Source organism: Thermobia domestica, chromosome 4, assembly GCF_964235325.1.
Source record: "Thermobia domestica chromosome 4, izTheDome1.hap1.1, whole genome shotgun sequence".
Taxonomy (NCBI): domain Eukaryota; kingdom Metazoa; phylum Arthropoda; class Insecta; order Zygentoma; family Lepismatidae; genus Thermobia; species Thermobia domestica.
The window spans coordinates 284,514,441-284,531,710 of NC_137457.1; the positions used below are offsets into that span (position 1 = coordinate 284,514,441).

General features: G+C 35.5%; 1 protein-coding gene across 1 annotated transcript in view; it reads left to right on the forward strand.

The window, feature by feature from the left end:
* Positions 1-17,270, forward strand: part of LOC145684120 (ATP-dependent RNA helicase DDX54) — a 63,731-nt gene that overhangs the window by 3,946 nt on the left and 42,515 nt on the right. The window contains exons 2-4 of the mRNA XM_081756046.1: positions 2,049-2,256; positions 4,493-4,660; positions 16,013-16,221. Of these exons, the coding sequence (XP_081612172.1) occupies positions 2,071-2,256; positions 4,493-4,660; positions 16,013-16,221 (563 nt within the window). The 5' untranslated portion in view covers positions 2,049-2,070. The remainder of the gene's footprint in view (positions 1-2,048; positions 2,257-4,492; positions 4,661-16,012; positions 16,222-17,270) is intronic.

Consider the following 17,270-nt stretch of genomic DNA (forward strand, 5'->3'; position numbering starts at 1 on the left):
CGCTTTTTTACCATTGTTTTTAATACAGTTTTCAAGGGGAATAAACTTTTGTTCGAATTAACCAGTTTCGAATTAAAAAGAGTCCGCTGTATATAAAAAGGTGTGTTGTGGCAATCGTAAATGGTCAGGACAGTTGTTGAATCGTGATCAACGTCCGGGATAGTTTCCTAAACCACTTCTCTACCTCAGACGATGTGATCTGTGGTAGGAGTGATCCATCATGTCTATCTCAGGTGAGGTGAAACCATCGGTGCAACTCGTTATATTACTGAACTTATAAAATGCACAGTCTATAAGTATCCATCGATGGTCAGTACGCATGGTGTCATGTTGCATAACAATGCTGTTCCGCAAAGGACGGTGCAGGCTTGCTATGAGTTGCAATATAAAACCCTTCCTAATGCACCGTATTTCCCCGAAATCTCTCTCTCCCACTGACTATTGACCATGAAAATCAAGTGCAACGATCTCTCGGCGTACGGTACGATCACAACCCACACCGTACCGTACACTTCTACCGCTATTGGAAGCTGATCGAAACCCCTGTGCCATAATATCGAATGAAGTTTTTAGTTTGATTCACCACACGTTTCAAGCATCAACGGTCACGATCTGTTAATATTTTCGCTTTAGTTGTCCTAGGTCGGCAGGTCATATCCCCTTCTTGCTTCCACTCCACTGTCGACCAGGGTATTTGAAATTTGTTGGAAATTTCACGTGTCGAAACCTGTGGGCTCCAATGATGATTCCTCTTTCCGCCTCACTATGTTCACGTCGTCTGTTCATATTGACTGCTGTAGCTTCTATGAGTGTATTTTCAGTGTGTGTATCGGTCACAAAAGTCATGAAAAAATCATGAAATCAGAAAATGTTCATGAAAGTTAAGAAAAAGTAACGAAATTAGCTTTGGGTCAGGATTTTTTGTGTACAAATATAAGTAGAGACTGGAAAATTTTGTTCTATAAAACGTCAAAATTCGCCGCCAAAAATGTCTATGGTAGGCTTTAGACGCTACCAAATCGCAAGCAAAGTACGTTCCTATCGCATAGATGAAAATTCGGCCTAATTCGCACCCAAATTTGCTCTTGAGATTGTCCTTCAGCTAGCAACATTGAGCAGTGGATGCAAATCACATCGCATAGCATCACCGAAACCGTCTACGCATATAACCAATTTATTCAATTGTGAGAAGACACCAAGTTTTTAATGCTCCAGGGAACAGCCTTTGAAATTAGAGATAAGTGCTAAAGAATATAGGTACTCTTATTAGTTTTTGAATGTTACGAAATTTTATGGTTTGCTAAAATAAAGAAATAAGAAAAAAGTGTCACGAAATTTCATTTTAGAATTTTAGTAGATACCCTGATTTTCAATCAGCATCGCCCTTTATAGATTGTATGCCGTGTACAGACAATCCCAAGAGCTCCCTCGTGGCCAAGCGGTTAGCGTACGCACCTTTGGCGTGGAAGTCCCGGGTTCGATTTCCGGCGGGAGCTCATGTGGTCCGGATCCCACGTTAAATTCTAAATTTAAGTTTCATATAACCTCGCTGCTGAAAGGAACGCTAAACTAAAAATCAAATCAAATCAGACGACCCCAATCATATTTTTTGAGGAGCGTCCTTTGACACATGGCAACATAGGTACATGCACATGCATAGTAGATGAAAAACCCCCTTTCGGTTAAAAATATACTTGAGTTTTTATATTATATATTGCCCTGGAAATTTGTAAACCGTAACCTGGAAAAGTGGGGGAATTCGCACTCGCCAAATAAGTGTTGAACCCTGTAATCGTTGCGAAGAGAGATGACAAAAGTGTGTAGTTGTAGATGGCGATTATTTTGATTACCAGGGTATTATTGTAGCTTTCATTTTTTAATCGTTTGGAAGTGAAGTATCTGGCTCGGACAATTCATTCGCACCAACGTAATACCTAAAACGTATTCAAAAATGTAAGTATATGTATATTATAGTCCTGCTTTTTTTTTCTATTATTATTAAAAGTTATTTAAATCTCTTTTACTTATTTATTTTTATTACTTTATAGCATCAGGAGATAAAGAATCAGGATGGCTACTACCATCGAGGGATTCGGCGATGACGCTGAAGACTTAGATACAACAAGTGAGATGAAGAAGCCAAAAATTGGGAAGAATTCGAAGTCCAAAGGTTTCCAATGCATGGGGCTCAGTTACCCAGTTCTAAAAGGCATCCTTAAGAGAGGATACAAAGTTCCAACTCCAATCCAAAGAAAGGTCAGTGTAGTAGAACTGTAGGATTTATAATAGTAGACATAACAGATTTCTTTAAGTAGTTACTAATGGAACGTGAGGAACATTTATTAAAATTAGTTTCAGTTTTACGCCATGTGATGTTCCTTTTTCTTTAACTTCCACACTTAATTTATGTTCTCTAATATTAAATGGCAGAACGACCGTGTTTGCTCAGTAAGAACAAGACTGTTTTATTCCATAACTAACTCTGTGGCTTGTGGATCTGGAGGTTCAATGCTGTATTCACAAAAACTCGCTATTGACTTCTGACTTTAGCCAACTAGATACAGATTCTACTTTATATTCCTATTAATGCAAAATCCACCTTACTATTGTCCTATCTGCGCCTAGGTCTTCCGAATGGTCTCTTTCTTGTTGCGTTTCTAGTTTCAATTTTGAATACTTTTCTCCATTCTGGCTATAAGACATGGTAATGAATGAACAAAAAAAAAAAAAAAAAAAAAAAAAAAACTTGTTGCTAGTGTTGCAACTGGTTACATGATCAATTAAGTAAACTAGTAAACTATCAGTTGTATATTTTGATTCACTATCAGAACCAAGAAGAGAAAATTTAAAATTACAACTCGAGCTTCAGGATTTATCGATCTATTCTCTGTATACATCTTCAGACATATTGTTTTTATATTATTTTGTAATGCTTCAAATATTGTATATATACCCTTCTATTATTGTGTGCCAATACACCTGATTTTTAAGGGTGAAGTAAGTAATCATGTTAAGTATGTTCGAAAATGTAAGTAGCATACCTGTGTGGATAGTTGATCATATTTTAATTGCTTAAGAAACTTATCTTTACATTATATTCTTAATTTACTGACCTCCGTCGTGCTCTTATAATCACCATAAATCCCAGACCAACAAAATATTTCGTATACAGAAGCGTCTATTTTTTCTCGGTAGTATATAGGCTTATTTCATTTGTCACATATTAAAAAGCTTCCATTTCAGTAGAACTGTGAAATCAAAATCTTTTGAAAACTATACGAGGTGTGAAAAACAAAGGATGGAAGTAATAACTCTAATTCAGAATACTTACATTATTGGTTCCTGTCGGTGGGTGACACCTTCAAAGTAGTCCCTCCTCTGCTTCAACACACTTCTTTATTTGCCGCTGCCATTGTTTGTAACATCCCTGGATGTCATCTCCTGTAAGTGTCTTTAGTATGTTTTTAAACCTCATTAACGGAGGTAAAAATATGGTCCGTTTGGTTGAGGTTTAATTTTCGGAAAAAAAAAAATCTCAAGGTGCCAAATCGCGCGAGTACGGCGGGTGTTCTAACACCAGTATTTTTTCTGGCGAAAAATTGCTGTACGGATAGTGCCCGGGTGCATTATCCAGATGCATGATCCAGCTACTCCCCAACAACTGAGGCCCTTTTTTCCTTGAATGTTTTCACGAAGTTTTCCGAACACCTAAAAATAGTAATGTTGATTTACAGTGTGTCCATTAGGAACCCAATCAATCATCACTATCCAACAAATCTCAAAGAACACTAGTAACTGCTTGAAATTTGGACTTTGACCTATATGAAAAAACTTTTGCAACAATGCTTTTTAGTTTTTAAAGACCTATCAAACGAGGTATCACTCACCCCATGATTCTATTTAAAATTTTAAAGCATGAAGGTCGGCCCTGGAGGGCACCGCTACATTATCATTCGATTTGGCCCATGATATTTTTTATTGGAGTTTTTGTTTGGTTCATTTATGTTCAACCATTTTTATATTACTGGTACAGGACGTTTTATCTGATACAGGCAACATATCTTGGCGGCCATTTTGAATAAGGTGACCGGTATGAAAAATCTTTTGCCCCAGCGCTTTTTAGTTTTTAAAGATCTATCGAACGAGGTATCGCTCGACCCATGTTTCCATTTAAAATTTTAAAGTTGGGCCCCGTGCCTCCATGAAGAGCGGCCCTGGGTGCACCGCCACATCATCAATTTGATTTGCCGCATGATATTTCGTATTTGAGTTTTTGTTTGGTTCATTTATGTTCAACCGTTTTCGAGATATTTCCGTGGAAAGATTAAAATGGGCCACCTTGTACTCTCTCTCTCTCTCTTTATATATATATATATAAAGAGAGAGGGTTATATGTATACCAAATATGTTGACAGCAATTATGTATGGATATATTTTATTACTGGTCCTAGGACCTTCAATACTTTTATCAATAAAATAAATATTTCCGCAGAGTATTCCTGTGATACTGGAACGGAGAGATGTAGTAGCAATGGCTCGCACAGGAAGTGGGAAAACCGCATGTTTCCTTGTACCACTATTTGAGAGGCTGAAAACGAGAACAGCTAAAACTGGTGCCAGAGGGCTCATATTGTCGCCTACGAGAGAGTTAGCATTGCAGGTAAGTAACAGCTTTCTTTTCTATTTCTCAAAGGCAACAAACGTGATAATGCTAGTACATGATCAGATTTGTTTGTAGTTTCTATATAATCTACAAATATGTACGTATATCTTACAAGGTACATTCGTGAAGTGACCCCGCGAGATTCATGTAAAATTGATTCAAATGCAAAGTTCTCCGCGGCCCAATGTGTCTTGTACTAATTTTAGTGGCCCATACCGGTAATTTGCATATTTATGAGCCTTCATAAATCCAGAATTCCATCATAAACAAGTATAACGGTCAGACACAATATGCAAATTACGGTCAGAGTTTCCGGTAGGAGCTCATGTGCTTCGGATTCCATGTTAAACAGTAGGCCCACGTCTCATATAGCCTCGCTGCTGAACGGGACATTAAACCCAAAATCAACTCAATTCAATTTTCTCGGAACTTCCTGTTTGGTTCAATATTCGTGAAGTGCCTGACATTTAACATGCAATACCTTGCAAACGATACAAATTACGGTAAAACTCACTACACCAGTTATTTTCCGAGAATATTGTACATGAATTTGATGTATCACTTGCACCTATTCCCATTTGAAACACCGAAATTCTACTTTTGTGACATCTATATGCAAATGCACTTTCATTTGTCACTCTTTTGGGACTCCACATTTTCGTGACGTATCAGACGGGTTGTAACAATTAAATAGTAGATTATGACATGTGTTCATAGATTGTCTGGGTATGACAAGTTCTACTAACAATCTGTTTTAAGGAACCGAAAGGTTTACTGTTGCAGAAACAAAACAAAACAAAATAAATAAATAAAAACACTATGAAGTGGATTCTGTGTGGTGTGAATCCAAATCTGTCGGTATTGGTGGGGGCACGGCGGCTCAGTGGAACAGCGCTTACTTGTGGTGCGTGGGTTTCCTCGTGGTATTTCCATTTCCTCGCACATTATCATTCCAGTTGCGTTTAATCATCCGTCTCTCTCAACCTAAAGAGCATAACTGTACGGCGTTAAACTGAGGTCTAGGGAATCAAAAAAATCAGAAAAGAAATTCGAGAACTTTTACATGTGGATGTTTATAAAATTCAGTGAAAAAGCGTTAAAGTTTCAATGTTTCTTTTTTTTCTTTCTTTCTTTCTTTATCGAAAGGATAATGTCCTCCGTAATCTGACTCTACTAAACTTCTTTTATATAAATCTCTTTCGATAGCACATTGTGATAAAAGCTCCGCTAACGCTCTCGCCTTTGGTGCGAGCGGTCCCGGGTTCGATTCCCGGTGGGGGCACTCGGTCGAAAAAGTGTAAAAGCTTTTTCAGGCCAGCCACCCTGAATGAGGTTTTCCTCATTCACATCAGGCAAATGTTGCGGTGGTACCTAACTTAAAGGTCCCAGACCGCTTCCTTCCTTCCCTTTCCCCGGATTGTGTGCTCGCCGAGGGACGTCATCCCTCAAAAAACGTGAAGGGTTAAATGGCCGTAGATGCCGAAAGCCCAGAAGTCTAAATCCTAAATCCTGTAATAAAAGCTCACATGGACGGGTTAATTCGTTTGTATGTTAAATTATTGCTCATTAATATATTAAATATGTATATTTTGGCTTTGGCTGTTACAAATGTTACAATGTCGCACGGACGTCTTAACACTAGAATCGTACCTGTCCAACTGACTTATTGGATTAACTTTTCATGTTCAGTGTATCTAACTACAATATAATACCACCAATTCAGTTTTCTCTCTTTTTTTTTCTTTTTTATGCATACAAAATAATTCAACTTATCTTTACAAAATCTTAAACACTACAGGCTCTCCCTGCCTGAAGAAAGTTAACGTAGTTAATTTTTCTTTTCCTTTTTTTTTTTTACTTCTAAATACTTTAAAACGTTTTTTTTTTTTTTTTACTTCTAAATACTTTAAAACAATCTTAACTTTGTAAAGTACATTAACAATTATGTAAGTCTACATATAATATTTTACATAACTTCCTTATAATCTATCTTTTCTGTAATCTTTACCCAAAAGCTGAAGTTTTCTCTCCTCTGAGCAATTAAATTTCTTCAAATTCGAAAAGCTATATGTTCCTAATTGCTTTTTACCATCTAATGATACCAAAGGTGTTGAATTTCGAAAAACTTTTAATACTACCGAAAAAGGGTCAATATAATTTAATAGGTATTTCTTAATTTTCTTGTTTACTGCTGAACTCAACTCTGGAGAACAAATACAAGGTCTTCTTCTTTTAATTCTACCTGACCTTACATTTGTTCTCTAAAACTATCCTTTAAGTTAATTGGTGTAGGATAAGGCTTGACATTGACTATCTCTTCATCCTTCAAAACAATCTTACATTGCTCCAAATTGGCTAACCTAGTTTCATCTAAGAATAAATCTTGATATTTGATTAATAAATCTGTCAACTTTGACTTAACATACACTTGTAAGTCATCCCTAGCTTGCACAGTATCTATAATACACTGTTCAGTAATACAATTTGAACTCTCACTCTCCTTTATGAAACAGTTACTCACATTAAAACTATTTAAGTTGACAAGAGTTTCAGTACCAACTTTATCCTTTAAACACATTATATTCTTCTGAAGCTCTAGGACAGCGTTGTATTTATACAAAAAATCTGCACCAATCAACATGAAGACCAGCGAGAACAAATACAAAACTGTTGAACACCTTGTCATTTATTATTATATTTAGTTCCTGGCAACCTTTTACACTCTGTTTAACATTATTTACAAATCCAAACAATATCACATTTTTTGCAGGACTCAGTTTTGCTTTAGGCATTATTGCAACAATTTTATCCCATGCTTTCTTTGATAAAATAAAGCACTCGCTACCAGTGTCAATAATACATGCAAACTCTAATCCTACAATATTACAGCTTGGTCGCAGCGAAGAAAATTTACATATCTCAAAATTCCTTCCCTCAGAACTAAGCAAAAATTCGTCATCAACAACAAAACAAATTTTTAAGTTGGTGCTAGTTTGTACTTTTGTTTCATCATGATAACACTCTACCTCATCATTTCTGAATTCAGAAATTTGTGTGCCTGACTCTAAACCTAGTCAGTCATTTCTAGTTTCATTAGTGTGAAATACATTATGATCAGGGAAACTTCTAGAGTCCCTGCCTCTTTCATCTCGTTCTGCACTTACACTATTATCATGCTCAGCACCACCTCTACTAGTTTCATCCTGTACACTCCTTTCATCATCATTGTCATCGTTCTTTTCATAATCACGCCTATTTCTTCGTCTCCAATACCATCTGTCATTTTTGTTTGGAAATCTACGATTCCTTCTGTGAAAATATTTCCCTTCGCGAAATTTATTTTTGGCGTAAGGCCTATTCTTATTATCAGTATATTGTTTCTCCCTATCTTTCACTTGTACATTCCTTACATCATATTTGTTGGTTTTAGCATATCTGTAATTTTGGCTACTTGTTTCTTTACTATGCTTATCATTATCGTAATACTTACAACTATCAACCACTCTATTATAGCTTGGAATATCCAAACGTTCTAAACTTTCAATTAAATCAGACACACTCTGTATTTTAACAAGCGACAACATTTTACGTACATCATATGGCAACACTGATAATAAATCCACAGTCTCAAATTCATTAGGGCAAGACACTAAATTCACATACACTGACCATGCGTAGTCAACAAGTGATTTATACTCTGAAGATTTAAAATTAGATTGATACAAAGCACGAAGTTGTGCAGCTACAATCCTTCTATCAGTATATTTCTGAAGAAAATAGTATACAAAATCGTTATAAGACGTTATTTTATTCCTCATCGACAAAAAACAACTCTGCGCACTATTAGTAAGTTTCTTTTCCAAGATTAAAAAACGATCCCATCTCATCTCAAAATATGAGGTCATTTCTTCCAAGAACTTTCTCGGACTTTCAGTCATGATATCGCCAGAAAACGAAGGGTAAGCATTTAATTCTGTTAGTTTAACTGGCCTAGATGCTACTACATTACCACCAAAACATCTATTAAAACATGTATCGTTATCGAAAACCTCATTATTAGGATTAAAGTGATCATTATCTGCATAGTGAGTAGGAAACACTGAATAGTTATATATATATATATATATATATATATATATATATATATATATATATATATATATATATATATATATATATATATATATACAATCTCTTTCCTTTCCCAACCCCTTCTTGGTTGACAACAATTACCTATATTTTTTTCTTTGATCTTCCCAACTTGAAACAATCGTATTCTATTGTTTTCTTGGACCCGTCGTATCAAGTTTCCCTTGCACGTGAGTCAGCAGGAAAGCCACAATAGTTATCCCTCTTACGTCTCTTACAACCAGCTGAGCACAATTCCTCCCTTGTCCTCATACACTTTGTTAATTTTTCATGAGTTTCAGAACCAGAATAAGAACTATCACTTCCTACATGCTTAAAATTTTTTGATTCAAAATTATCGTTCTGAAAATTTTGCAAAAAACCAGGCCCTTCACTTTTTTCATTAAATGGAATATAAGATCTATTGTTAGGCTCTTCATAAGCAGAACAATTCTTATTACTGATATTAGACACAACATGAGAGTTTAAACTCCTAGTACAGTCGGCAACAAGAGTATTATCATCGGACCGCGGCACGTTGCCAAATGTGCCTTAAAAAGATGTACTTTCAGCTTGGTTAGTGTTCCTCCTTCGGCGGTTTTGATCTGCACACAAACAGAACACGCCTTCCTGCTTTTCTTCTTGCTCATTTGGCACCTCTGAGTCCTGGTCTTCCACTTCTTCATCTTCTTGACTGATTCTGGTTTTACTGGCTGTCTCCTTTTCACGAACACACAAGTCTTCTGTGGCCGCTCTTTGACAAGTTTCTCCAGGGAATCAAATTTCTCCGTTAATTTTTCCACTTCCTTACGCACTTTTGGATTACGTCGGGGTCACCAATTTGCAATATTCCTTTTTTTTTCTTTATCGAAAGGATGATGTCCTCTGTAATCTGACTCCACTAAACTTCTTTTATATAAATCTCTTTCGATAGCACATTGTAATAAAAGTTCGCATGGACGGGTTAATACGTTTGTATGTTAAATTATTGCTCATTAACATATTGAATATGTATGCTTTGGCTTTGGCTATTATCCCTTAAACTACGGAGGTAAATCTTTAACCTTTAAACTACGGAGGTAATTTATCTTTAACCTTTAACCTTCAAAATAGATTTAAAGCGTTTTCGTAAGGGTTTACAAAGAAGTCCATTTCTTCACTCCTATTTATCGAAGACACATGGAACAAAACGTGTTAAAAAAAGTTATTGTAGTACCATTTCGAAATCGAAATATCCGTAGTTAAGACAAGAAACAGGGTATTTTGAAAACAAAATATCCCGTAGTTTAAAGGTTACAAATGTTACAATGTCGCACGGACGTCTTAACACTAGGATCGTACCTCCAACTGACTTATTGGACCAACTTTTCACGTTTAGTATATCCAACTGCAATCTAATACCACATTTTTTTTTATTTATTTTTTTTTTTAACGCATACAAAATAATTCAACTTATCTTTACAAAATCTTAACCACTACAAAGTACATCGTCAAACAGTGAAAAGCCACATTTTCGTCCTTGGACGGAAGGCAAATTACATCATCATCATCAGCAGCAGCAATATTCTAACAATGAAAGGGGAACGCATCAATCTGTGCATCACGCTAATAGGTGTCGCTACTTGGGTTGCGTATTTGCCTAACGCCAATAGATGTCGCTAGCTTGCAGGAAATTTGCTGATTTGAAACTATTTAAAATTAATTTCGACTTAAAACTCCATTTTTTTTTTTCTATTTAATTATCTGAAAATACGTAGGACAAGGATGTGACCGTAATAAAGATTTGAGCATCAGTATTTGTGTCTGTCTACAGCAATATATTGTGACGATTTAACTTCAACTTAAATATTTGAAAATTGATAGTAATGATGCTGAACATGAACATGGTTTGCTGTTGATTATTAAGACAAGGGCGGTAACCATATTTAAGTTTGAATGTTAATATTTGTGTACTTGCAAGTTAGTTGATGGGAGAAAAAAAAAGTTAATTGTAAACAATTACACCTTTTAATGAAGAACGATTCTAGCGTACAGTGTACACGATTTTAACATGTGGACCTAAAGCTCAGGCGCAACAACTAACAATAATAATTTTCTGGCCACTTTTATATAATGAAAAATTGTTAAATAAATAATGACACTACTAAAATAATTGCAAGTGACCGTTTTGAGCCTAATTGTGGGATGTTTGTTGCTCTTGTTACAACTTGACTTTCGTACAGCGTTCATTATTCTTACCAAATATGCTATTTTCCAAATATGCAAATTCTTAAATATGCCATTATTTAAAAAAGTACACTAACATCTGGTGTTCTCCAATACACCACTTTCTTTCTGGACATTTATAGAAACGAGATGTGCATGAAATCAAGTTTTGAGTTAGCTACACCTCATTGTCACAAATATTTGATCATTACGTGGTTGGCAGTACTAGTAATTTATTTTATATAAAATGTTAGATATGCGAAATTTCAGAGGAAAGAAACCTTCGTAAATTCAAATTTTTGATACTTTGTTCAATTTCTTGTACGATGAAACCTCTGAATAGGGTACATCGAAGGAGCATTATTATTTATCCGTTACGGAGAGAATGCTCAAATTTACTTTTTTACAGCTCATTTGGTAAATTGTATGCAGTATACAGTACATACGAGTACATTGGTCATACATGTAAATATAGGTTAATATCCAAATACTTAGTATTCGAAGTGGTGGAGGGATTTTCAAAGCAGGGTGAGAGGAGGAATATTTCTTGTTGAAATTTTATCGTGAAACTAATGACGTTTGCTCCTTTGTAAATATAAGAGGGCAACTCGAAGAAAGAAAAAAAAAAGTTCGCTTGTCAATGACATACAATCGCAGATACAAAATTTTTATTATACACATAAAAGTACGTTACTTTTCAACATATTCACCATCAAATTGAGGCACTTCTCATAACGTTTTACAAGATTTGAAATTCCTTCTGCAGCAAAAAAAAAAAAAAAAAAAAAAAAAAATCTCCCGCCTGGGAATGAAGCCATCCGCTAAATAGCATTGTAAAGCGCATTGTCATTGTCGAAACGGTGCCATTGTTCAATGTGTCTGAAGATAGAACAGAAACTTCAGATGTCGTGAACCTACGGACATTATCACAGACACTTTTGTAAATTTTCTGCACGAGTTCATTGCTGAATACAGATGGGCACCCACTTCTTGTCTCATCGTGCACGTCAGTTCGTCCATCTTTAAACATGGGACACCATTCACATACGACACTTTCACTTACCACGTTTGGCCCATAAACACCACGCAGTCGCGATGAATCCGAGCTGCCGAAAATTCTTTCGTACTCAGAAGCAGGGTGGATTGATTTAAATCAGTCTGATTTAAATCGAGATTTAAATCACTTGATTTTTTAAATAAAAATCGTTGATTTAAATCATATTCCGAAATAAATTAATTTAAAGTGAAAATAAGTAAAATCCAGCCTCTGGTGTGTTATTTCAATTATAGAAGATAATAATAATACAATAAGATGCAAATGTATGTACAGCACAATACGAAAACGAGTGTTTCATGCAGAGGATGATTAGGGAAAATCCCATTTTGAACGGGGTAACGGAGGAATTCTGCTTTCTTATCTTCACAACATAAGGTTTTCAAATCGTTAACTATTTCAACGAGAAAATCACCATGAACATTTAAGACGAAAATTTTTTTTGTGTGCGCGTCTGTTTGTTTGTTCCCAGATAATAGGGGCGTATTTATAAAGGGGTCCGATTCCCTCTCCAAAACTTAAATCTTTTTTAGATTTTAGAACTTTAGGCGAAATTTGTGTATTTTATTTGTATTTCGTGCCGCAAGCTAGTTCTTTTTTAAGGTATGCCCCTGCCAAATATGAGTAACTTTTGTGAAAAGAAAAAGTATCATGTTGATAAACGTCGCCGTACTCTTTCCTTAGTGCTTAAGAAACATTGTTTGGAATTAGAGATGCGAGGTAGCCGGCTTTTTTGAATTGATGTTCTTTTTACATAAAAGCAGGCTTTTTAGGGAAAAAACGGAAATTTTGTCTTTTTTCAATTTCATGATTTTTCTATCTAAATAGCTTTCTTATAGTATACTCTATAGTTAAACAAGATTTCATGACCTAAATGCCATATTTCCCTCTAGAATTCACCATTATGATGGATGGAGCAAATGTTTTATGAATTAAACATTAAGTACGTAGTATTTGAGAGCAATTTTAGAGGCTATATAGCTTTATTTTAACTTCTGAGTTATCGACATTTTCTTCTTCTTCAGATCATTCCATTTTTAGTTATTCGTCTTTCATTTCTTAGAGCTTAGTACTCTAGTTTCTAACACATAGTTAAACTTAAGTTTTTCAATATATTCGTCAGAGCATACTTCCACATTTCTGTTATACTGTAGCTGTATAATGATGTAGCAATAATCTTCCGGATGCAACCTTGAATACCATTTTATACAAATAATCAGTTCGGATTTAGAAAAGTGTTTTGGGAGGGCTTTTTCTTATTAATGGTTAGTTTTCTATAAAAATGTGTGGTTTTCATTTGAGGGGAGCTTGAAGTTTATGAGTGAAGACATAACAAATTTCGTTTGTTTTAGAAATTCCGTAATTTCGGAGAACAGGCTTCAGTCCGAAAGATACCCCCACCCTAATCCCTTTCGCAAATCCGTCATTTCTGGTAATTAGTAATAACAATTTAAAACATAAGAAATGAAATCAACCAGGAATCACAGTACACGTACTATCTCTACATTCACAGATGGAATTAAGAACTTTGGTCGGAATGGTCGAATGCGGGACTGAATCCCGGATTTCCCAATAGAAGCGGAAAAGCTAACCACTCATAGTTGTTGTGCTTGACTTGAGTGTATTTCGTAGGTTTTTTTTCTTTTTTTTTTTCTTTCTTTTTTGAATTTGGGACTTCACCGATTTTGCAGGTCCGAAGCACCTGATAGATGGCAACAAATTATTACGTACGTAATAAATGAATAGGAAATACATTTTCAACATTTCAAAGAAGTTTCTGTAGGGGTAGCAAAGGCGGAAGCAAGAGGTGCATTAACAAATTAGGTGATTTTTGAGCGTCCCATACAAAGATTGCATTTTTTCAGTCTTTTAAAGTAATACGTTGAATTGTAATAAAACAATGATTATTTTTCATTGTTACTCTAGTACGAATGATTATGAAAGTCTCGGAAGTCAGACATAATAAATTTATAGACTATAACAGATTGACGAGGGAATGATATTTATTTATTTATTTATTTAACAATCACCAGATGCAGCTCAGAGGCTATTTTATACTAGATATCTAACAACAACATGTAAAGGATTTGAGAAGATATCAGCCAGGGCCTGTTTTAGTAGGTACCATCCCGGCATTTGCCTTGTAGGACTGAGGGAAACACAGGAAAACCCCAGTCAGGATGGTCGGCAGCGGGAATCGAACCCATGACCTCCCGAATGCGAAGCCAACGTTGTACCACTTGAGCCACTTGATATACGTAATGAACAAAGAGAAGAACATGTTATTTTTGAGAAGGCTACGGCGTCGAAACTTAAATTTGTTTTGTGCGTTTGTTCAGTAAATATATTATTATCTTCCCGATGTATTATTTGTTTGAACTCACACACATAGTACAATAAATTCTGTATGTCATATAACAGTTTTTCCTTGTTTTTGTATTTTTAATTCATAATAAAAAATATTGCTTATAATGCATATGAAAGTTAAAACTTAACTGCAACTTATTATATACATGGATTAATTTTTTGGGATTCATAATAAAAATGTGTTAAGAATTAAAATTGTTTGAAATATGTTTTCGAAATTCATGTTTATTTTCGAGGTTTTGTATTATTATCTTCATCCACTACTACGTAAATGAGTTTTTGTATTGTAGAGAAGCGTAACAAAACCTGTTTAATCAATTTAAAGCAGAATTTGGAAAAAAGCCCAACTTTCCCAAGCGAAGCAGAAAAAACCGAGTCTCACCCCCTCCCCCCAAGAAAAAGAAGACTGTTTTTCCCCGAACCCTTGCATCTCTATTTCGGATTGAAATGAGAACGACTGGCAATTAATTCAAAATTCAAGCCCAATACTTTCATCACTTAAATGGCATAATTAACATTTAGTATTAATCCCTAATGTTTTATCTTCAGTTCGTGACTTGTATTACGCGAGAAGGAAGATTTGATTTAAATCAAAAAATCGATTTAAATCAAAAAAATGAGCAAAAATGATTTTTTTTAAAAAAATCATGATTTTTTTCCACCCTGCTCAGAAGTCGTATTACCTCACACATTTCACACTTGGCGGGTTTTTCTATTGGAGTGTTCATTTTCGGTTGTTATAGCGAACAAGTACACTGCAACACAACCATCCCTTCCACTGCTCACTGTCTACTGAGCTAGTACACACAGCGCCACAGGACTGACGTCTCTCTTTCCGGTCATTTCTCACACATGCGCAAACGAAGGTTTGTTTCAAATTGCCCTCGTATAAAGGAAGAAAAACCATTGGTTTCAATCATATATATAAATATTTAAAGATCCAGAGTAAGATCCAGTCACAAGGGCCAAAGGAGTAAATTTGTTAGGAAAGGAAAGAACTTCCGCATAGAATTTTTTGCCATGCGCTTGACTCTTCACGATTACTTTTACTCATTGATCGTGTGCTAGAAACCAGTTGTATTGTAGACAAAGAAAGGAAAAAAAAAATAAGTTAGCTTGCAAGTTTTCTGTGTAATAGTTCACCATGTCATTGACTTAATGGCAAAGACATTTTGTGGCAGATGTTTTCTACCGACTGTATTGTCGCAGATGTTTTTAAACTGAAGAAAGTACTTTATCTGCTAAGTACGAGGTGAATTCAGGATAATTCCTGTCAGAAGAGGTTACTGAAATGGTGTGAAGGTGGGGGATAGAAGACTGTGGGTGTCCGTTAAAGGGAGAGTTCTGTTTCGTGATAATGCATATTCGGGACAAAAAAAAAAAAAAAAAAACTGTATTGTAAAGGTATTGTTAAGTGAGGTTTCACTGTGTATACATTGTGATTCTTTTTGTAGTATGAGCAAGGATTTGTTTATGTCTACGTGCTTTATTATGTCTTATCTCTGAAAGTTGATAAAGTAAGATTTCAATTTTCATTCTTAGCTTACCTGCGCTCAATTTTTACATGATTTTATTTATTTATTTATTTTTTACAGACATCAAAGTTCATAAAAGAACTTGGCAAATTTACTGGACTGAAATCAGCGGTAGTTGTAGGCGGTGATTCAATGGATGATCAGTTCAGTGTACTCCACGGAAACCCTGATATTATAGTGGCCACTCCTGGACGATTCTTACATATCTGTGTAGAAATGGACCTGAAGTTGAATAACGTGGAGTACGTTGTCTTTGATGAAGCTGATAGGTAAATATTGTGTAACACCAATGTCATTAATGATGGTAATATAATAAGGTATAAAGGATTTAGTACTGTATATGAGGCATGTAATAAAAATACTAAAGATGATATGATTTTCAGTTTAGCGTCCCTTTCAGGAGAAAGGCTATGCCAGACGTAGACCTACAACCAGTGTTGCCAATTTAGCCATTTTCATATGCTTGTTAGCCAGCAAAAATGTAGTTTAGCCATTAGCTATACATCTGGCAAATTCTGCACTTACGATTCCTGATATCTAGCTACTATTTGTATTTAGTGATAGCTGTAAGTATTTTCTTCAATCAAAACATCTTTAAAAACAAATAAAAACAACTTAAAGTATAACCTACTACTAGGGGGCGCGGTGGGTCAGTGGTAGAGCGTTCACCTCCGATGCTTGGGGTCCCTGGTTCGATCCCAGCTCGCGCCGTGTGGACTTTGTGGTGAACAAACACCATGCTCGTGGGTTTTCTTGGGGTTCTTCCGTTTCTTCCCATTTCCCTCATTCCATCATTTAATTCATTTCTCATTATTACCGTCTCCTTTAGCCTAACCGGCATAACGTGGTATGTAAAACTCAAAAATTTCATTTCATTTCATATAACCTACTACTTTATTAATCCTTCTGCTTCTAGTAGTGCTTGCTTACATCACCATATTACAGTCTACCTTATCTTACTTGTATTATTGCGTATGTGTCATTATCCTATCAGCAAATCATGATTTTAGACATACCGCCTTAGAATAGCCAGGACCGTATTTATATATAGTGTGCCTCTGTGCTCTAAATAATTTGCTGCCCCGCACAAATTCTCTCCCCCCCCCTCCCCGAAAACGACCAATATTAGAGTTGAATTCATAGTTTTTGGGGTCGCTGAGATGAATAGTGACAGTTTTAATCCAATTCAGCTTCAAGGTCATACTCCACTCCCCAGGGAGGGGCGAGATTTTAAAAGTAATCGAAAACGACAGATATTAGTGTTGAATTTATGGTTTTCGAGGTCGCTCAGTTTAACGGTATCAGTTTTCATGATGAT